Source organism: Leucopleurus acutus, assembly GCF_964270905.1.
Source record: "Leucopleurus acutus genome assembly, chromosome: 11".
NCBI lineage: Eukaryota > Metazoa > Chordata > Mammalia > Artiodactyla > Delphinidae > Leucopleurus > Leucopleurus acutus.
The window spans coordinates 29,407,868-29,431,925 of NC_139152.1; the positions used below are offsets into that span (position 1 = coordinate 29,407,868).

Consider the following 24,058-nt stretch of genomic DNA (forward strand, 5'->3'; position numbering starts at 1 on the left):
GCCCCACTGTTTTCCTAGTCTTCTTTCATCTAAGGAAAGCAATGTAGCATGGTTCCAACAATTAGATGGAAACAAGTCACTGAGTTGAGCTTTTGGGAATGTTTTGAAGAATGGTGAGGCTCCATAGGCAGGCAGTTATGCTTTTGCCCTTAGGCACTTTATGTTTTTTCCACCCTTTCTTCTTATTTATGCCTGGAATAATGGCAGGTTGTTAGAAGGTTATCAACCATACTATGAATGGGAGAATGGAATCCACATGCTAAAAATGGCGAAGCAGGAAGATAGAATGTACCTGGGCCTTCAATGGCATTGGTCAGAAGCTGCATGTTTAAGAAAAACTTATAACAGCAACAAAACAACTAAGAGAGAAGAGGAGGTTGAGAGAGAATGAGAGAGAGAGACTTAGAATGAAGAATGTTCTTTTATGTTTTTCTCCCTTGTTTGTACTCTTTCTTTGAAAAAGAAAACCATCATAGGATAAAGTGCTAAAAAAATGCTCAATATTTACTTAGTTAACTTATTCAATATGCTTTCCAGAAGAAAAAAAAAATCATTACATGAAGTGGTTGACAGAATTGTAAAAATATCTCCCCAAGATTTTTTGTTTCCTAGCTGTTCAGTAAAGCACTGATACGGGTACTGCTGAGAAGAGTCTTTCACATGGAATTAAGGTTACTAATCAATTGCTTTATATTAGGAAGTTTATCCTGGATTACCTGAGTGGACCTAATGTAATCACATGAGCCCTTAAAAGCTAAAGAGGAAGACAGAATCATCAGTCCAAGAGATGAAGCTTAAGGGACTTGACCCACTCTTGTTGGTTTGAAGATGGAGGAATGGGGCCAGGAGCCAAGGAAGGCTAGCAGCCTCTAGAAGCTGAGAAAGATCCCTGATGTCTAGCCAACTGGTAATACCAGCAAGAAAACAGGGACCTTAGCCCTACAACCACAAGGAAGTGAATCCTACCAATCACTCACACAAACCAGGATGTGGATTCTGCCTTAAAGCATCAAGGAAGGAACACAGCCATGTAGACACGTTGATTTTAGCCTTCTGAGACCCAAGGAAGCTAGACTTCAGACTGTGAAGGCACTGTGAGATAATGCCTGTGTTAAGTCTCTGAATTTGTGGCAATTTGTTATGGCAACATTATGAAACTAATAATCATAGTAATACAAGAGAACCTGTTTAGGACATTTGCAAAAAATGTCCTGACATATTAACCTTTCAAAAATTACTTTCATCAAATTATAAGGCACAGATCAGAGATCAAAACCCTGAAAAATTACTACTAAGAACTCAGTGTTTGAGTGAGGCAGGGAAGTAAGGATCATGAGATGCAATCAGGGTAGATAGTGTGTGGCTCTGTGGATGGGCCTTTGTGATTGAGTTTCCAATTGGAAGTTTGAAAAATAAATGCCAAAAAACTACACTACTTCAGAGTTTTCACTAGTGTCAGTTTCTAAAAAATCTTACATGAATTACTATAATTTCAACAAAACATTGATTTTACTAACATTTTATATTGTTGTAACTCTAAGGTTTGAACAATAATGTTTACTGTGAAATACAGGAAATTTATAATTATGTGTTTTTAAATTTTTTGCATGTAAAAAGTAGGTTGATTGAGACTATGCAATCCCATCTATTCACTCTTTGTGATTATACTGAAGTGCCATTCTCTTCAAAAGAGAAGAAAATATAGAGAGCTCAACTGAAATGAAAGGATTATAGTAGTATGAATTACTCATTCATATTAGTGATATATTCAATCAATCCAAAATATTAATTGAATAACCATTATATCCAATGATTTTTATACATAAATTTACCTATATTGCCACAACACAATGCATATTTTGAATGCATTTAAATTATTTTACACACATATACAAAATAAGACTGCTGATGATTAAATTTCACCTCGAAGTATCTTATTAGGTGATTAAATAGTAGGTGGCACAGAGTACAGTGAATAGTACCAACTATTATTTCATCACTCACTTATAATAAGAAAACATTGAATAAAGAGTCAGTGTTGTATTTATCTGAGTTTCCCAAGCAAACAACAAAATACCTAATATGTAGGAACATAAAAATGCTGTTGGAGTGAACTGTATGTTAATAGTTACACGATTTAAGCAAGAACATGACCAAGGATAAATGTATAACTGAATAGTTATGTTCTGTCATTTTGATAAAAAATTTCAAAATAACACTGAAAAGTCAAGTTTTGTTCTCAATTATTTGCTATCTTTCATTCTCTAAACAAATATTACATGAGTACTTGCCATGTAGCAAGTATCCAAGACATTTAGGGAATGGAAACGAACAAAGAGAGTCTCTGGCTTTAAGAATTTCCTGGACGTGTTAGAATGTTTGCCACATGCAATACCTGAAGATGTTTATTAGAGCTTTATTCGGCATGCAGCAAAGGGCAGAGGAGGAAGTGTTTAACTCAAGGTAAGTTGTTTATCTGCTGGGGGAAAATCAGTGAAATCAGCTGAGAAAAACTGTCATGTGATATTATGGTTTAGTTATTCTGAAATGGGAAATAAAAGAATATTTTATACAGAAATATTAAATTATTTTATGGTGTGCAAATTAAATTTTTTGCATTGAGGTTTTTTAAAATGGCAATGTTAATCATGAACTTAAGAAAAAATATAGGTGAAAAAAGAGAAATGAGTTATATTTTTCAGGATTGGGCTGAGGGGAATATACTCCAGGCAGTGGCAACGGAAGATGCAACTTGCAGGGCTGTGAAAACTCATGGAACTTTTGAATGATGACAGGGAGTTCAGAGCCAGAGCAGAGAGGTTTTGTAGGCAGACAGGGATGAGTCTGAGAAGCAAGCAGGAGTAAGATCAAAAAAGTTCTCAAATATATTGCCAACAAGTATTTGACTTCAAGCTAGGCTCTGGGAACTCAATGACAGATGTGAATTGCAGAGGAATGACCATATTTCCATTTCAGAACAATCACACTGGCAACAATGTGGAGAGTCAGAAGGGAGGCCAGAATGTGAGCACTCAAATGAAGAAAAAATGAGCATGAGCCCAATGCCAGCAGAAACAGGGTGGAGGAGAGGGCTTCAAGAAAGGTTTAGGACGTAGAGTCTGTAAGACTTTCTGATTGATTTGAAATGAAGGGGAGGAACTGCCAAAGGAAGATTCAAGGACCACCCCAATTTACTGGTTAGCAAAACTTAACTTATCACACATACTTGTGATAACTATAAACTGAGATTTAAAAAAATCTTATTTATACTTGAATTTCAGAGTTAACCTAAACATTTCCTAATAAAACTTGCCTATAATTATGATTCCTTCTATTTTTTTCCTAATACTCAAAAGCAGTGATTTTACATTTCATGTAATCATGGTATAAGTGGCATGAGAAATACTAATTGCAGAATATTTACTTCAATAAGCCTTTTTCTCATGTGTTTGAATATTTCAAAACATAGTTCGTGACATTAAAGAAAAAATAAAAAAGATATAGTTAATTCTAAAAGGCACCATGAAATGCAAAAGTGCAACCTATACTTAAAAAAACATTAAAACATTGAGTATTTGTCCACATACATTGCCCACTGATTTGCAGCAGCAGTAATTCATGTAAAAGCTATCATGTAATATACATGAGATTGCTTTTCTACAATCTTGCAGAAAGGATACTTGGAAGTATCCTTTTGTACCAAAACTGGAATCATTTTTCTGATGATAGGGTAAAGTAAGGTGAAGCTTTGCATTTCATGAGTAGTCAGTAAATGTAGGTGGGTGAAATCATTTATTCCTTTCAAACAGATCACAAAATGTGTTATTCTTGATGATTTCCAACAATATTATAAGTCCTTGAAGTAGCACATGTATTTGCAGAAAAAAAAATATACACATAAGCAAAGCAGGGTGAAAGAAACAAATATTTACCCATGATCCCAATAGCGATTATATATATATTTGAAAGAGAGAGAGAGAGGATGCTAGTTAACTGTCTAGGTAATCAGACTCCCTAAGCAAAGTCTACCATTACAGGGATTCTAGGAATCTAGGGGTGGGCAGGAATATAGTGATTCTAGTACGTCATAGTGCTTAGTCGCTGGGGAAGCAGTCTGGCAAGAACACATTGGCCAATCTTGGGGCAGCTGGAGGCTGTCAACCAGCTATCCTTCCTGCAGAAGTCTTCCTTGAATAGAGATGTAAGCAAGACACCTCCCATCCATCCCTTGCTTCATACAGATTCTCTTCTCTGTGCATGAGGTTTGGAAAACAGCTCCTTCATCATTTTTATTTTTAAACTTTGTATATGCATTTTTCTTTTGAACCAGAATCATTTTTTTATTTAATTTTTTAAAAAATTTTTGGCCGTGTCCAGTCTTTGTTGCTGTGTGCAGGCTTTCTCTAGATGCGGCGAGTGGGGGCTGCTCTTCATTGTGATGAGCGGGCTTCTCATTGCAGTGGCTTCTCTTGTTGTGGAGCACAGATTCTAGGCACGCGGGCCTCAGTGGTTGAGGCATGAGGGCTCAGTAGCTGTCACTCACGGGCTCTAGAGTGCAGGCTCAGTAGTTGTGGCACACAGGCTTAGTTGCTCCGCGGCATGTGGGATCTTTCCGGACCAGGGCTCAAACCCGTGTACCCTGCATTGGCTGGCGGATTCTTAACCACTGTGCCACCAGGGAAGTCCCTCCTCCGTAGTTCTTGTCCGTGTTTCTGAGGAGAAACTTATGAGAGGTTAGTGGGAAGAGGTACAGACACCATTGCTGCAGGTAGGTTCAGGGTACCATTAATACTCATCCTCTCCCTCCTCAAACACCTATACTAATTTCCTCCTACCCTTAATTATTACCACAGGATTTGGTAGCTTACCTGGCTTTATGACCCAGGATTAGCTATATAATTTTCTGTGTTCATTGCAAAATGAAATGTAGGATTCCTTGTTCAAATATTACTAAGAATTTCAAAACAGTGACAGCAGAGCAATAGACCAAGCATGAGGTTCTTTTAAGTATGGGGCTCTTCATTTGACCTGTGGGACTGCCCAGGTCAAATGCCCATGAATCTGGCCCTTTTGTGGCCCAAACTTAAATTTCTAAAGGGATTGAGACCGTGGTAATCACCCCTCTGTCTTGCTGGGGTTGCTGCATCCATCCACTCACAGGTACAACTGGGTAAGTTCCAAATTTCATAATGAGAATGCATAATCATTACTGAACTGAGCATGAGGAATTGGATTAATATCATGATTTTAGGTGTGGAAATGGTAAATAGGAGCTTAGAATTCACTAAATTATAAAACTAAAGAATGTTTCAATGTTTATGCCAGTTGAATGGTATTCTTTTAACAATGTTACTTTATTTTCATATGTGATGGGAACCTCCTAATTCCCGAAAAAACCTGTGACTTCTGAAAAAATAAACAATATCTTGAAGTTTTGTGACTTCACACCTACTTTATAAACTAATTGAGCTGAAGATTGGTGTTTAAAATTCTTGTGTTCTCGAGTGGACAGCTTGTGAAAAAAATTGAGGAAAAAATAATACTTACTGGAAAATAAGAAATTTATTTGGTAAAGTATAAAAATATTCTATTGGAGAAGTGAATATGGCCTGTGCATTGCTTATTAATAATAATAAATATTTACAAAGCACCTTCTAGGCACTAGGAAAAGTTCTAATTGCTTTACATTTTTTTTATTATATGATAAATGCCCCCATTTTATGGATAAGGAAACAGAATAAGTAAATATAGGTAAAAATTTAAGAGTTACAGTCTTAATCAGTTTTTAAAATTAATTACAAATTAATAAAATTCATGTTCTGGTATAAATTAAATTGTGTTTTGAATTATTTACTTTTAAAAATTTTGTTTTAATTTTACTCAAAGAGAAAAAATATACTCCTGAGTTTGATTAGAGAGAAAAGTGGTCACATTTCAGGAACTAGGTAATATATGATCTTTATATACAATGCCAGCACCCAGGAAGAGACTGACTATCATAAGCTGTTTTTTCTCAAAATAACAGCTTTATGGAAATATAGTTTACTTACCATACATTTTACCACTTTAAAGTGTGCAATGTTTAGCATTAGTGGTTAAGTGTTCATTGTTTGGTGTATTCACAGAGTTCTGCAAGCATCACCACTATCTCATTTTGGAATATTTGCATCACCCCAGGAAGAAATCCTTTAGCAATATCTCCCCTGTCCTTCCTCTTCTTAACTCCTATTAAACTCATAAGTTTTTCAAAATTGAAAAAAGTCACATTGAATCCTAACCTGAGGCCCCATTTTTTTTTGTTTGTTTTTAAGCTGTGAGAGACTTATTTGCTTGAAGTTTATGATAATTTTGTGTTTAAGAGATTTACAATGCCAAATTACTGAGTGTTTGATAGTAATGTTAATTTAAATGTGTTACACTAGATACAACAAAATTCAGATTTTTCCTTATGTAGTATGTTTAAGATGGGTCGCTTGTATATTTTAACCCCTTAACATGACTGCATTGAATTTCTATGGTAACAGCATTTCTGCAAAAACATAAAAACATTCAGAGGCTGTGCCCTCTCTCCTTTTCCTGTTGCCTTTCAAATCAGGAGAACATGTCTCTCCAGAAGTCACTGGAATGCCCTACATACATTTATTATTATTGCTATTTCCATCCCCCAAATTAATATCAAAACTACCATGATAGATTTGTAAAGAAACCATTTAGGACTACTCATGAGAAAGAAAATTATCTTGGATAATGACAGAAAAGAAAAAAAAATACAGTTAGAAGATAGGAAGTCAAATTCAAACTGTTTGGCCTAATCCTGAATGTATCATTTTCATTATATAGTCAACTTCTGCTGTGCCCACTTGACTTTATGGCTTAATGATATGATTATGCCCAGTTGATGATGAGTAGCTCTGGTCATAGGATCGCTCGAAATCCTAGTCATGTTTAAATAGAACATAGTGGTATGTGAGAAGCTCTTACTCAAACTAAGAGTAATTTACTGTCACAGCAACCAAGACTTTGTCCCTCAACTTCAATTAGGCTATGATGTTTTATCATAATATTTCATTCCTCTCAGATTTCCTATCTTTGGTTATAGGACCAGATGGTTTCACTGGTGAATTCTACCAAATATTATAAGAAGTCATACCATTCCCTCTCAAACTTCTCCAAAACATAGATGAGGAAAGAACACTTTGAAATTCATCTTACAAGGCCATCATTACCTGATACAAAAGCCAGACAAGGATATACAAAAAAATTAAATTACAGGTCAATATATGTGATGAACATAAATGCAAAATTACCCAATAAAATATTAGTAAATCAAATTCAACAGTACATTAAAAGGATCATACACCATGATCAAGTGGGCTTTGCTTCTGGGATGCAAGGATGGGTCAACACTTGCAAATTAATCAATGTGATTCACCACATTACAAAATAAAGGATAAAATCCTGTGATTATCTTAATAGATGCAGAAGAAGCATTTGACAAATTCAACATCTTTTCCTAATAAAAAACTCTTAACAAAGTGGATATAGAAGAAATTTATCTCAACATAATAAAGGCCCTATAACAAGCCCACAGCTAACATCATAATCAGTGATGAAAAGCTGAAAGCTATTGCTCTAAGATCAGGAACATAACAAGAATGCCTGTTCTCACTATTATTTAACACAGTACTGGCAGTCCTAGTCAGAGCAATTAGTCAAGAAAAAGAAATAAAAAGCATTCAAATCAGAAAATAATAATTTAAATTGTCTCTGCTTGCAGATGATATGATATAATATTTATAATAGACTTCACCAAAAGACTGTTATAACTAATAAACAGTTTCAGTAAAGTTGCAAGATACAAAATCAATATACAAAGGTCAGTTGTGTTTCTATACACTAATAATACCTATCAGAAAGAGAAATTAAGAAAATGATCTCATTTACAATTGCATTAAAAAGAATAAAATACTTGGTAATAAGTTTGACCAAGGAGGTGAAGGATTTGTACACTCAAGAATTGTTCCAGATTGAATGTTGAGCATTTTTTCATGTACCTGTTGGCCACTTGAGTGTCTTCTTAGGAAAATGTCTACTTAGTTCTTCTACCCATTTTTTAGATGGATTATTTTGTATTGAGTTGTATGAGTTCCTTATATATTTTGGACATTAACCCTTTACTCTGTATATGGTTTGCAAAAATTTTCTCCCATTCTGTAGGTAGCCTTTTCATTTTGTTGATTGTTTCTTTAGCTGTGAAGAAGTTTTTTAGTTTGATATAGTCCCACTTGTTGATTTCTGCTTTTGTTGCTTGTGTTTTTGGTGTCAAATCCAAAAAATCATTGCCAAGATCAATGTTAAGGAGCTTTCCCTACATGTTTTCTTCCAGACGTTTTATAGTATCAGGTCATATGTTGAAGTGTTTAATCCATTTTGAGTTAATTTTTATGAGGAGTATAAGATAGAGGTACAATTTCATTTTTCTCCATGTGGTTATCCAGTTTTCCAGACACCATTTGTCAAAGAGAGTATTCTTTTCCCAGCAAAATAAGGTATCAAAGAGGTATCAGCACTTCTGTCATTATTGCAACTTTACTCAGAATAACCAAGATATGAAAAAACTGAAGTGTCCATCAATGGATGAATAAATAAGATGTAAAATATATATGTATGTGTATATATATATATTTATATTATAATTAATATTATATATATATATATATAATTCAGCCATGAAAAAAAATGAAATTCTGCCATTTACAACAACATGGATTTATTATGCTAAATGAGCTAAGTCAGACAGAGGAAGATTAAATGCTGTATGATATTACTTATTTGTGGATTCTAACAAAGATAAACTTGTAAAAACAGAGAGTAGAATAGTGATTACCAGGGGCTGAAGGTTGGGGGATTGGGGAGATGTTATTTAAGGATACAAACTTAAAACTAGTAGATAAATAACCCTGAAGTTCTAATGTATAGCATATAGTAATTATAGTCACCAATACTGTATTATGAACTTCAAATTTACCAAGAGACTAGATCTTCATTGTTCTCATCACAAAGAAAGAAGTGATAATTATATGACACATTAAAGGTATTAGGTAACACTATGGTGATAATCATATTGCAATATATAAATGCATCAAATCAACACATTGTACACCTTAAAATTACACAGTGTTATATGTCAATAGTATCTCAATTTAAAAAAGAAAAAAAGTAATTGGTTGAATAATTTAGTTATCAGAATTGATGTATGTGTAACTTTACCACCTCAACGTGAAGCCCTGATTTCTGTCTAGTCTAAGCTTCAGAATTCAGTTTTACAGTTGTAAATTAGAAATGAGGATTTTGAAAAGTCCTACACATAAATCCATGTAGATACATATAGCACGTGCACACACACACACACATCATACTTTGTATATCTATTTTGAATAAAAAATGGAATAAGCAGGTGAGTAGTTTCAAAGTTGAAGATTTATTCATTTTTGGAAATTTTTAGGTAATTTTAGTCAGTTTGATATAAATATCAATATACTATATGTTGGCTGCCATTGGTCTAAAAATCTACCAGATCTTCCAGCTCCATGCTACTAATAATATCTACTACTGTTGTGAGCTGAATTGTGTCCCCCCAAAAGATATATTGAAGTCCTGAACCCAGGCACCTGTGAATGTGACCTTATTTGGAAATGGGGTCTCTGTGATTTAACCAACTTAAGGTAAAGTCATATTGGATTGAGGTGGGCCCTAAGTCCAATGACTAGTGTCCTTATAAGGAGAAAGAGACACAGAGAGGTAGACACGCAGGGTAAAGGGCCATATGATGGTGGAGACAGAGGTTGGAGGGATGAAACTTCGAGTCAAGGCACGCCAAGTATTTGCCAATGATCATCAGAAGTTAGGGAGAGCCAATGAAGGATTCTTCCCAAGAGTCTCCAGAGGGAGCCTGGCACTGCTGACACATCAATTCCAGACTTCTAGCCACCAGAACTGTGAGAAAATAAATTTCTGTTGCTTTAAGTCATATACTTGTAGTATTTTGCTATAGCAGCACTAGGATATTAATATACATACTATATACAGTAGTAGATGGTAGATTGGCCAGTGATATTCCAACTGGGTAAACATTTCTTTGACATGTTCTTACACAGATGGGCATTCACCACACCTTAATGACTTGCAATTTATAATTTTGCTTCTGTGACAGACCCATGATATGAACTTTGGAACAACAACAACAAACAAAAAGTACTGGGTGAAAGAACAGTATTGTTTCTCCTGAGAGACAATTAGAAACTGGTTTCAGACAGGCTGGAAGTAGAGAATGCAAATTTTCTGTTAAAAATCAGTGGAATAAAAGCATTTTATTTCAATCTCATCTTTTCGACCCCTGGCAAATGCCTAAAAGAACAAAAGAATAGTAGAGCTTTTCTGCCTCCGCTGCGGCGATGGCGCCAGTGAAAAAGCTTGTGGTGAAGGGGGGCAAAAAAAAGACGCAGGTCCTGAAGTTTACTCTTGACTGTACCCATCCTGTAGAAGATGGAATCATGGATGCAGCCAATTTTGAGCAGTTTCTTCAGGAAAGAATCAAAGTGAATGGAAAAGCTGGGAATCTCGGAGGAGGTGTTGTAACAATCGAAAGAAGCAAAAGCAAGATCACTGTAACTTCCGAGGTGCCTTTTTCCAAAAGGTATTTGAAATATCTCACCAAAAAATATTTGAAGAAGAATAATCTCCGTGATTGGTTACGCGTAGTTGCTAACAGCAAAGAAAGTTATGAATTACGTTACTTCCAGATTAATCAAGATGAAGAAGAGGAGGAAGATGAGGATTGAAACTCAGTTATCTGGAGTATTTTGTATGAATTCTTAAATAAAATTTAGGAAACAAAATTGTGGCTTTCCTTGTATCTCTGCAGTGTGGATTGAACAGAAAATTGGAAATCATAGTAAAAGGGCTTCACTTGGGCTGCCACTCACTTACTTGTAATTAAACTTTTTTTCTGCTTGAAAATTTCAATTTTTTTGGTAGAAATACCAAAATGTGTAAGTCTCCTTCAAGGGAACTGACTACTGTTTGTCATTGAACCGGTGGATGAGGGCGTGGAGATGTGAGTTCAGTTAGTTACTATTTTACACAAAAAGGGGTGGGTCAGTTTCATCTGGTACTTTTCTCAAAGATTGAGGAATACAAATGTGGGAACTCCTGATTCACTGAAAGCAGATCCAGTGACTTGTTTCTGAGGTTCTTTTTTTGGGAAAGTGGCAGTGTTGATAAAATGCAGGCTTCTGGGGCATTTGTCTTCATTTTCTGATTACAAATTACTCTTGATGGACACAGTTATTACTATGTATGTTAATCCTTTTTCTTCCTGTAGAAATAAAATGTCCTTTTGCTTCGCATATTCTACTACACCTTTGGAAAGGGTCTGGAGAGCGACTGTAAAAGTCACAGGTGTTCAATTAAGGAAAGGTCTACAAAATACGAATTTGTAAATAAGCATTGTTTCTACAAGTCCTTTCACCAAACTGTCACTATGAACCCCACCAGGGGAAGCTGGAGATGAGGAATAGTGGAGCTTCCAAAGGTGGGTGTCGGTGAGGTTGCCTGGGGTCAGGCTCAGAATCCCAGAGTTCTGGAGTCTTACCCTGGGGGCAGGTGTGGAAGAGAGGGTCCTGGGAGACAGCTCAGGCTGAAGAGAAGTCTTGAGATGCCCAGGGAGTAGTCCCTTTCACACCATTTAGGCCACGGCTGGGCTTAAAAGTCATTCTACAAACACGTTAAGCAGGGCCAAACTGAAAGGGCTTCCCACGATATTGGGGGTTCTGCTGTACGTGTACAGGCTAGAGATCTGTGAAAGGTCATTAATGAGATCATAAAGATGTATTTGTTGCTGACAATATCAAGAGTGACTTTGAGAAGAGATCCTGATGCCTTATGGTGCCCTCTAAAATTTAAATTTTACAGGAATGTCTGCATTGATTTAAGGTTACATTGTGTCAAATTCATGTCTTTCAAGAGCTTGCCTAGGGTGCCTTTCCACACCTGAAATTCTTGTGATCTTGCTAGTTGCATAGCTGGAAATTAAATGTTTTGAGTCATACCTTGGCTCCAATTTAACATTTGGTGCTCCTTGGGTTGAATTTAACATGTTGAGGCTTTGTAATTTCATTTGTGGTAAAGGCTCTAGCATTTTCTATTTCTATGCAAATTTCTTGAAGCAGAATTGTTTGCATGTTTCTCTGCCCTAGAGAAGGCATTGTTTCTTTCAAATTTAACTGAGGCATCAGTTGCTCTTTGGTGCTGTCCATTACCATGATTATTAACTTTGTTAGCAAGTTTGTGACTTGGGTTTGCAAATTTTACTTGTTTGTTGCATTGATGTTCCCTTGTAGTAATTCTTAGTTTGGTTGTAAAAAAATTAGCCCTGGGCTGAAATTAGCATATAAGTGTTTTTTTTTTAACTATTTCCAGAATCTAAAACTTGTAATAAAATTGAAACTTTTTGGTTTTTCTATGCCTTTTGAACTCTTGTATTTTGACTTTTGATCACATTTTATATTAAAGTGGCTAACGCATGGCTACTATTATTGTACAAGGCTTTTTTTTTTTTTAAAGCATTGGCATGTTTATCTGTTTAGCAACAATAAATTGGTTGTTTGTCCTCACTGATGAATTGCTGTACCAACAATGACCTTGGACTTCATTAAAAAAAAAAGAATAGGAGAAAATTCAAGATTTAATATAATAGAAAAAAAAACCTTCAATATACAAATAGAATTATACTAGCCAAAAAATGTGAAATATTAACCTAAACAAGAGTGCGTGATATTTATTTTCACAAACTTCCTCAGTCTCCAAGATATTTGTACATTTCCAAAAAAATATTAAGTATCTTATTCTGCACAACCTCTACAAAATGACAATTAAGACATCAAGAGTTATAGGAAGGCTCTGGGTACTGTGGAATATATCCTGTTGGGACCCAGATATTTGCGACAGAAAAGCACATACCTGGCAAATAACAAACAAATAAATAATAAAAATAAATAAAACCATCTGTACACTTTCTTTCCTAGCCTGAAAGTTACTTCACTGAGAGCTGAATAGAGGAGAGAAGGAAAAGCATTGCCATAGACTAAATGTTAGTGCCCCCATTCATATGTTAAAACTTAATTTACAGTGGGATGTCATTTGGAGGTGGGGCCTTTGGTTGGTGATCAGGTCATAAGGGCAGATCCCTCATGAATGAATGACACCAAACCTGCTGGCACCTGATCTTGAATTTCCCAGCCTCCAGAAGGGTGAGAAATAAGTTTCTGTTGTTTATAAGTCACCCAGTCTACGGTAATTTGTTATAGCTGCCTGAATGGGCTAAGACAGGAATAAAGGAGGCAATCCATGATTTTATAAGTTGAGGGGTGCTCTGGATACTCTAGCTTTCAATATGATGGGCTCTCAATATTACACTTTCCTTTCTGCACTTTCTTCTGTACTTTTGAGGGATAAACATGCAAGCCACATATTTCAGACAACCTAGCTTTCTGAATTTCTCTTGGTTTCTGCCAATTGGAGGCACTAGATGGAATTTAGAAGGAAGAAAGAAGAAACAGAATATTACTTTGTTATTTCAGTTTCTTTCAGCACCTAGGGGCTGTGACAGTAGTAGGACCATAATGACAAAAGAAGGCATCTTGCTCATGGTCTTCTTGGCATGGAACCTCCATTCTAGGAGAAGAGCATGCAAGGGTGGAGGCAAAGAAAGACAGACCAGCTCTACAATATACAAAAATTTATTGAATTAAATGCTCGCGAAATGGGTGAATTTTATAATATTTAACCTATATTTTATAAAGCCATTTTTTTAAAGGTGATTTTAGGCAGCAGTGAATGTCAGCAACTTTGAGAGTAATTTAGCAGCAATGGTAGAGTGGGCTCCTGGTTTTTGCTTAATAGCAAAATACATTTCTAACAGTAGCAGACACAGACAGAGAGCTTACCCCTCATACTATCAGCAGCTCTGGGGCGAAAATGGTCACATGAGCTGTAATCTAAGGCAGTGACAGTTTCTTGATCTATGAAGAACAACCCTCCTCTTCCCTTAACGCCTTTAGCCATTCCATCACTCTAGTCACCCGTGATCAGCTATAAATTTCCCCATCCTTAAATACTGAATGGTTTTCACATCTGCCAAATGTACACTGAATACCAAAGAAGATTTTTCTGTCACCCAAGCAATTTGTTGAGGAAGAGTTTGGAGTCAACACCTCTGAATCCACGCCCCAGATAGTCCCAGTTACGATAGTTGTCAACATCTCTGGCAAGCAGCAAAAATAATTCAAAGATGGATCATACTTAGAAAGGAAATGATATGTGCTCTATGCGCAAAACATTTTTCTTTAAATCAGTAAATGGTCATTTCTGATAAAAAGGTGGTTACAGTAAAACAAAGGAATGAAAGAAATGCTTCTCATTATTCTCACAGAATTTATAGATAATATCATCTTTATAAGTAATAAGTGAAATTTGAACAATGAGAAAAAAGTATTCCAAAGAGACTTTATAGGATGTCCAAAGAATATAGAATTGAGTTGCAAAATGTCACAATATGACAAAAAATGAAAAGCCAGTGTAGAGAATAATGCCCGTTATAGGTAGAAAAAGTTAGATGTTTATAAGTAGTTATGAGGGTGACTCAGAGAGAAAGAAAGAGAGGGAGGGAGGGAGGCGGAGCAGGGAGAGAGAAAGGGGAATGTAAACATGATCACAGAAGGAACGCTAGACATTAAAAAGGTATATCTAACATGCATTATTGATATTTTTAAGAAGAACTAAGCAAATGAAAATATAGAAAGAGTCTAAAGTATAATTTTTTCAACATTTTTTCTGAAATAAAAACAAGTTGAATGTGTAGACTGAAGGGGCTCATAGATTTCCAAGAAATAATGAAACCTAACATTCATACCTACCATTCCAAATCAAAGCATATTCTGGTAAGGATGTTAAAATTCAGGTACAAAGAAAGAATCCTAGGAGTAGGAGGGGAAAAAATCATGCCCCCTACTAGTGTGAAATATCAAGATGGATTCGACATCTTCACAGCAATATTCATGCAAGGAGACAGTTTGATCAGTATCTGAAATATACTGAGAGGAAGAATATGTGATGCAAGAATTTTATAATCAGCCAAGTAATCCTTTGATTTTACAGAAAACTTTTGAGTAAAAAGGAAAAGGGTGCACGAAGTTATGCCATTTATGAATAACAAGGTCTGAAACTCCTAGGGGACAAGTTTAGGCAGTGATAAAGAAAGAAAAGGGAGAAAATGGAGCTGAAATCAACTGATTAGGTGATGAGGACTAAAGAATATTTTTTATCCTTGACAGAGTAGACACCCATGCCAACCCACCCCCACTCCTGCCCGAATATGTTAAGATTAATTTTTATTTAATGAAAGTGACAGAAGCGTGAGATGGTCACATGATCAGAGCAAAGGTAGCGGGAATATTCAGCCAGCCTCCTTTGGGTTGCAGAGTCTGTTAATTTTGACTCTGTTCCCACGTGAGGACTCTTGTCAATACGCAAAGCTCATTTTTTCTAAGCTCAAAGCTTTTTCGGAATCAAGTCACCTAACACCATTCGGAAAGAACTTTAAACAGCATCTATGTCCTTCCTGTGAAATATTTATGAGCAACTTGGATTCTGACTTTCCTGTCAAACCCACCAAAGCCTAGTCTACATTCTCTTTTAAGGACATGATGGATGTTGGAAGTGGAAATCCTGTTTATCCCCAGCCCACATCTATCTTTCTATTTTTTTCTATTTCTATAGATGATAGATAGAGAATAGAGATACAGTTAATTTCTCACCGAGCTTATTAAAAAATCTATGTTCTTACAAGCTGTTACTTATATTATTTCATTTGATTTCCCCAATACTGTTAATAGTTGGCATCATAATTTCCATTTTACAGCATAGAAATTTCAATTCCATTAGGTTAAATCAATTTGTTCTAAATTACACAGAAATTCAGTTTTGTGTCTGGTATTAGAAGAATCTCTTTGTACTTCCCCACCACCCCTTACTGTAGTTGTAAAATTCACCTATTGGCAATCACATATAATAAATGATCATATGATTCCAGAGAATAAATTACAAGTGTTAAACTTAAAAATAATGGCTTGTTAGTTCCCTAACCCCACATCTTTAATGACAGAAATCACAGATCTTGTTCATGAGGATCACAGTTTTTGAAGTAAAATACTGGATTTTTATTTCTATTGCTATGACAGTACTATTATAGTAATACCAAAACAAGAAAAAGACAATACACAAAAAGAAAACTACACACCAATTTCCATCATAAAATAAATGTAGAAATCCTTAGCAAAATATTAATAAATAGAATTAGCAATATATAAAAATAATTATACACCATTACCAATTGATATTCATTCTCAGCATGTAAAGCCAGTTCAATATTCAAGAATTATCAATTCAATTGACCCAATCCTAAAGAAAAAAAAATTGCATGGTCATATAATTCAATGCAGAAAAAGGGTTTGACAAATTTCACAACCATTCATGTTGTAAAAACAACAAACGAACAAAAAGCTCTCAGAAAAATAGGAATAGAGAATAACTTCTTCCACCTGATAAACAGCATCTATGGAAATCAAAAACAAAAAGAAAACCAAAACCCGAAATCCCAAAGTTAACATTATACTTAATGATGAAAGACTGAATTATTTCCCTCCTCAAGATCAGGAACAAGGCAAGGATATTCACTCTCACTGCACTCATTTAACATAGTATGAGATGTTCTAGCAAGTTCAGTAAGGCAAGAAAAATAATTAAAAGACAGATATGTAGGTAAGAAAGAAATAAACTTGTCTCTATTCGCAGATGATATGATTGTATACAAACTGAAGTCTAGGAATACACATATACTCAAAAAAATACCCTTTTAGAATTAATAAGTTAAGCAAGGATACAGGATATAAAACAAACATAAAATATTAATTGTAAACCTATTTGCTAGGAATTAACTATGGGCAGTGAGATTTTTATAATCACTCAAAAATGAAATATAGAAATATATCCAAATAATCAAATATTCACAAGACTTGTCATCAAAAGACTATAAAATGCTCATGAAAAAAATCAAAGAGGTTCTAAATAAATGGAAGACATTCAGTGTTTATAGATTGGAAGCTTCAGCTTGGTAACCGTTAGTTTTGCAAGGGCCATCATAACAAAATATCAAAGGCTTGGTAGCATAAATGAAATAAATATATTTTCTCACAATCCTGGAGGCTTATTAAAGTCCATGATCAAGATGTCAGCAGGGTTTTATTTTGCCTAAGGCTTCTCTTCTTTGCTCCTAAATGGCCATCTCTTCTCTGTACCTTCATAGTCTTCCTCTATGTGTGTCTGTCCTAATTGCAAATCAGGTTAGATTAGAGCCCATCTTAATTACCTCATTTTAATTTAAATACCTCTTTAAAGACCATATCCCAAATATAGTCACATTATCATATTGTTAAGTCTGGGGTGTTAAGACTTCTACACATAAATTTTGGGGAGAGTCAATTTAGCTCATAACAGTAAGGATTTCAATTATGCCAAAATTGATATATAATTTTAAAACTATTCTCATCAAGACATCAGCAAGAATTTTTGTATAGACCAGATTATTTAAAAATATATATGGAAAAGAACAAAGGAACTAGAAGAACAAAAAGAATTTGGAAAATGAAGAATATAGTAGAAGAAGCCAGTCTACCCAATTTTAAGCCTTATTTTTTTTCTTTATCTTTTTTTATTACTGCTTTATTTATTTATTTTGGAGTATAGTCACTTTACAATATTTTGTTAGTTTCTACTGTACAGCAAAGTGAATCAGCTATACGTATATATATATCCTCTCTTTTTTGGATTTCCTTCCCATTTAGGTCACCACAGAGCACTGAGTAGAGTTCCCTGTGCTATACAGTAGGTTCTCATTAGTTATCCATTTTATACATAGTATCAATAGTGTATATATGTCAATTCCAATCTCCCAATTCATCCTTATACTATCTTTAGTAATCAAGACTGTGTGGTGTGAGTGGAGGAATAGACACATAGGCCAATAGAAGAGAACAGAAAATTCAGAAATAAACTCACAAATATGCCCAAATGATTTTTGACAAAAGTGAAAGGAACAATTCAATGGAGAAAAGATAGCCTTTTAAACCAATGGTACTAGAGCAATGTGATAGGTTAAAAAAAACTGGGCCTTGACTTGTCACACATCTTACATAAAAATTAATATTGTGGTTGTGATATTGTACTATAATCTAAGATGTCGCCATTGAGAGAAACTGGGAAATGAGTACATGAGACCCCTCTGCATTATTTCTTATTACTGCTATTGAACCTACAATTACTTCAAAATGAAACTTTTTAAAACATTTAAATAAAACATTTAAATCCTAAATAAGATCAATAGTCTGAATGTTGATTCATAGTAAAGCCTTTGTCAGTTTGGTGCTTGTGCTATCAACAGCAAGGCAGACTGCTATGATCAGGTGAAAAAAAGAGATTACTGTCTGTAGCCTCTCATCCTATAATACCCCACTTGAGTACAGACCTAAACAGAAGACAGTCCTATTTACCAATCAGCTGGGGGAACACATACTGTCTATATATATGTATATATTTCATTTTTAGGAGATTAAAGAAATTCCTAAGCTTAAAATCAACACTATAGTGCTTAGGACTCAGAAATGTTATCTGCTAACTTCATAGTTTATGAAGATCTTTCATTATGAGCTTAAGGGAAGAAAAGAAACTAATATGTAAATTAAGCAAAAGAAAGTTATAATAAAAGAAAAACAAAGAGAAAACCCAACAGAGAAGGTAATAAAATTCCAGTGGAGATCATTACAGGTACTTTTAAGAAGTAAAGGTAGTAGAACATAATGATAAGCATGATTTAGAACTGAAAAATGTTGAGAATAAAAGCAGTACATGCAATTTTTAAATGGCCAATATAACCTCCAAAAATGACAGAAACTGAGGATGGAAATTATTTTCCAAATATAATTTTAAATGATTTTTTACCAACTGAGGAAATTCTTTCAGCCTAACATTCTCCCTCAAGGGGCATTTGGATTTGAACTCCTAAAGATGGGAAGATAATTGGTATTTTATTGCTCAATATGTTTGCAACCATAATGATGAAAATATTGTTTATTTACTTTCAATTTTGAGTCGATCTTCAGGCCATGGAAAGAAGATGCTATGTTTAAGGATGGAATGAAAATCCAAGAGCTATGATAAAAATGTAACTTACACAAAGCAGATTATGAAGAAAATTGGGTAGAGAAACAAGGGTATTAAAATTGTCATATAAAGTATGAAAACTGAATTAAAGGACTATAGAAAAATGATTGAGTTTAATTACATTGTTTATACTAAAGATAATTGACAGAAAAACCAAAACAATAACATAATTGACTAAAACAGTTGGAGAAGAGGACCTGAGTGAGTTAAATATTTATATTTGATATTGGGGGAATAATAAATGTTATCTGATATTAATAAATTCAGAAAATATATATTGTTTGAGAAGGGAAATAACCAAAATATAAGCAATTGTGAAGAACTTGTCTGAAGAGTAGACTTAGAAGTGAAGAAGTGATCTGACTCTGTTGATATTTAATATAAAACATTCTTTAACATGTGATTTTTTTAATGAGCATATATTACTTGATAAAACCAAATACTTTAAAACTACAACCCTACTTACTTATAGGTGATAGTGATTTATATGATAGGAAGGTGCTTATTGTTGAATTGATATGAAAAATTTAGAATAGAAGCAATTACCAAACTAGAATCATGCATGTAAACATTTTTTCTAGCATTTTTTATGTGTTAAAATGTGTTATTTTTCTTTGCTTTATACTGTTGAATTTGAAATATCACCCACCCAAGGCTCTTTGTTTCTCTCTAGTTACTTGGCTAGCGGCTGCTTCTATTTGCAAGGACATATCATGTGAATTACAAGGAAGTAAAATAATTGGCCTTCAACTAGACTAAATTTTCACCAAGTGGATTATTGTGCCCTGATAATGCCCACAGTCTAAATGACAACACTCAAAACTCAAATGTGTTCTTAATTTAATTAATTATAATTTCCAAGTTAGGAAAATTGTGTTTTGTATAAAATATTATTTCATTAAATTAGCCACAATAAAAAATAAGAATCACCTTTCATTGGGAATATACAAGAGTAAGTTTCAAATAATTTTATCATGGAAAGTATTATAATAATCATTTCTAATATTTACAGTTAAGAATCTTGAAATCCTTCTGGCTTTACTTTCAAGAAAAGTCATCAGCAACATTTAAAAATGTATGCTTATGAAATAAATCATCCAATTACTCTATTTCTATGTTTAAATTCCCCAGTTCTTCTGGCAATAGAATATAAGTCACTGAAGCTTTGTTTCCAGTGGAAAGTGGCTGGTACCTCCAATCCTACCCCAGAAACCCACATTTATATAATCTGCAATAATTATCCAGGTATTTTTAGATCACTTCCATGGCTTTAATATTTACTTGTCATGTTACTTATTTTCACAGCTAGGCATCACATCACCCATCTTTACAAATAAATTTATTACAAATTAAAGGATATAATCCTTCTTCTCTGACTACTTTTCTACAATTTCTTTTTCCCAGCAACAAATATAATTAAAAATAATAATTGATCATTTGTTTTAACTTGTCAGTAGAACTTACCATTTCCTGGTAAGGACATCTTTGTTAAAATTGGATGATTTTTAAATGTGTCAAAATGATCAAGATAATAAAGGTCTTGAAATATTTGCCTTTTTGAATTTAGAAATGTAAGCTATGACAGAATACAATTTCTTTCTGTAAAACACATACAAACATGAATAGCACATTTCAAATAGTTAACTGTTATTTCACAAGGATCATAAAAATTAAATAATTAGATGAGGAACTCTGTTCCATTATTCAACAGGACAATTAGTTCTATCAACATTTACAAGTTTTAAATATAGATTTATAATGCAAATATATTTATAATGTATTTTTATTTTTTATAGTGTATTTTTAAAATCTTCAATTAAACTCAGTAATCAAAAGAATTTAACATTAATGATAATAAAGCATTTATTATAATGTTTCTTTTATTCTTCAGTTATACTATTTCAATACTTTAAATACATGTTCAATTTTATTACCATATTTATGAATTAAAAATCTTAGTTTTGCTTAATGTCCTCCACTAGCAAGAAAACAAAAATTGAATGATACATTTCCATTTACTTATAACTTGAATTCTTTATAAATAATTTTATTTATCAAATATAAATAACTATGATTATAAATATAAGGTTTCAAAAAATGAGAAAAACAAAGATACAGTTCATGAGTTTGTGCTAATGACAGTTAATTATGCTTAAAATTTATTGTCAATTTGAACAAAAAACTATCACAAAAACAAAGTAGGACATTATATAATGATAAAAGGTCAAATCACTAGGAAGATATAACAATTACAAATATATATTCATGCAACATCAGAGCACCTAAATATATAAAACAAACACTGACAGAATTGACTAGAAAAATAGACAGAAGTGCAATAATAGTAGATGATTTCAACGTCTCACTTTTCAGAATGGAGAGACAGTTACCTTATAGGGAACAATTTTTATGAGTTTTTCTTCTCTCCTTCCCTTATTTATTTTTGCAAATATAAAAAAAAAAGCACAAACTGTGAAATAATAAAGAAAAGAAACAGAGATGAAAGAGAGAGAAAGGGGTGGAAGGAAGGATGGAAAGAAGGAAGGAAGGAAAGGAGGGTTTCTTACACAAAAGGTGACATACTATACACAGTTTTCTGCAACTTCCTTTTATCACTTAACAATTTATACTCCAAAATATACAATATATAATCCATTTAATCCATTTTGTAGAGGTCTTCCCAACTGCTTTGCACAAGTACATAGTAATACACTGTGTAGATATATTGCAGTTTATATAACTGTTGGATTTTGGTGTTAGAATTTTGGATTTTGGGGGTGATTTCAATTTTGTTACTAGTACCAATAATGTTACATTGAAGAACATTTGATACATGTCATTTCAAACTAATGTCAGTGTACTTTTGGATCTTTGGAACAGATTCCTGGAAGAAGGATTGATAGATCAAAGGCCAAATACAGCTATGATTTTGTTAGATATTGATAAAATCTTCTCCGTGGATGTTGTCCCATTTTACATTTTGAAAAACAAAATATTAGACTGCTTTTTCCTCCTTAGCCTCACCAACAGAGCGTTATCAAACTTTTCATATATTTCAAATCTTACAGGTGACTAATGGTTTTGGTTTTAATTAGCATTTTTCTCATTAAAAAGATTATAATATGAAATATATTTTCTAACAAACATTGTTCCATTGAAAATATGAAATCTACATTTGGATCTGAGTAGCCCAGGGACGTATCCTGGGTTAATGACATAAGTGGCTATTTAGTTGTAATTAATTAGGTTAATCTGAAACCATCCATTTTACTCAGGACTGCAGTTTAAAGAGATAGGAGAAAGAAAGGCAGAACAGAAGAAAGAGAAGGAAAGATGGAAGGAAGGAAGAGAGAGAGGGAGGAAAGGAGGGAGGGAGGGAGGTAGGGAGGGGTGAATTAAGCTAGGTCTGAATTAAGACCAAAAAAATATGAATAAATGAGAAAGAACTGCTTAAATCAATGTAATTACCCTTGTTTGCTTGAAATCTGTGTTATAGTTTGAAGTCTGTGCCATACTTACCTTGTTAAAAAAACACTAAATTTACCTATTTTGCTCATATTCATGTTTCTCATAAACTCTGACCAGAAATTACAAATTTTAAAGTTTTACCGCATTTCAGCAGTAAACTACGTGCATAACCTCAGAAATGGATTGATGTCTCTTGTTAATACATATTTTGTTCATCATATGTTGGGTAGGAGCTACATATTAGTATATATGCTCAAATTTTTATTGCATTTAACACACCAGAAGGGACATTATACAACTAATAAGAAGTGAAGTCCATGTTAAGTTATTTGATCAAATATGTTTCATGAAAACTGCCTAAGAACATCAAAACAATTAGTCAAACCCAAAATTCAATCTGAGTTAGCATTCATATTCAAAGATTTGAATTCAAAAGTAAGTTCAGAGACCAAATATTATATTTTGATTTGTTCTGAAGTGGCCATCTGCCCATATGAAAAAGCTACTGCAACAGTTTGGCAGGCAGTTTAAAGAACCAAAATAACTACTCTGTGCAGGTCAGGTTCACAGGCATCTGGGTGTTGACTTGGAAAGCACAAAAAGTAATAATCACAGCATGTGGTACTTTACCGAGTAGCCAGCCAAAAGTGTCTGTCTAAATAGGCAAAAATTTTAGCTGTCATAAGAATCCTTTGAGGAAACTTTATAAATACCTATAAATAAATATCAAATTTCAAATATCAGTGGCCAACATTTTAAAAAACACCATAAAGATCTAATAAAATGTTATAGAAAGTTATAATAATCCTGAGGTACCCATAATTTATATCCTGGCACATTTAAAAATGTTCCTTTTGTTTAAAAATGGGCTTCAAAGATATCAATAGTTTTATTTGTATATTTTATAAATATTTGTGTGCTAGTCAATAGTCTGATTTTTAATTGTTTAAAGCAAATCCAATGCCACAAAGAGCTACTTTAGTCATGCCTTGCAGGAGTTCAAGGGAAATATCCTCTATCTTCACCCCTCTGCCCCTCCCCTACCTTCAGGTCTTCTCCTCACAGGTCTCTGCCTGGGAACTGTGGACCTTTGCTGCTCCTTTTCTTGGAAGAGTGGCTGTTGAAAGGAGTTAAATATGGCTCTTGGGTAAGTAAGTCTGGGTTGGAGGGCCATGAAGAAGGGTCAGCAAGAGGACAATCTCCCTTGGTGTCCGGAACTTGTAGAATAGCCTGCAATAGAGTGGACCACCAGCTG

General features: G+C 33.9%; 1 protein-coding gene and 1 long non-coding RNA gene across 2 annotated transcripts in view; one reads left to right on the forward strand and one right to left on the reverse strand.

Moving 5' to 3' along the window:
- LOC309969294 overlaps positions 1-24,058 on the reverse strand; it is a 312,522-nt gene that overhangs the window by 199,218 nt on the left and 89,246 nt on the right. The gene's annotated exons all lie outside the window — the stretch shown is intronic.
- LOC309968337 (large ribosomal subunit protein eL22-like) lies at positions 10,443-10,898 on the forward strand. Its single transcript, XM_082849539.1, has one exon. The coding sequence runs from the start codon at positions 10,455-10,457 to the stop codon at positions 10,839-10,841; it is 387 nt and encodes a 128-aa protein (XP_082705665.1). The 5' UTR covers positions 10,443-10,454; the 3' UTR covers positions 10,842-10,898.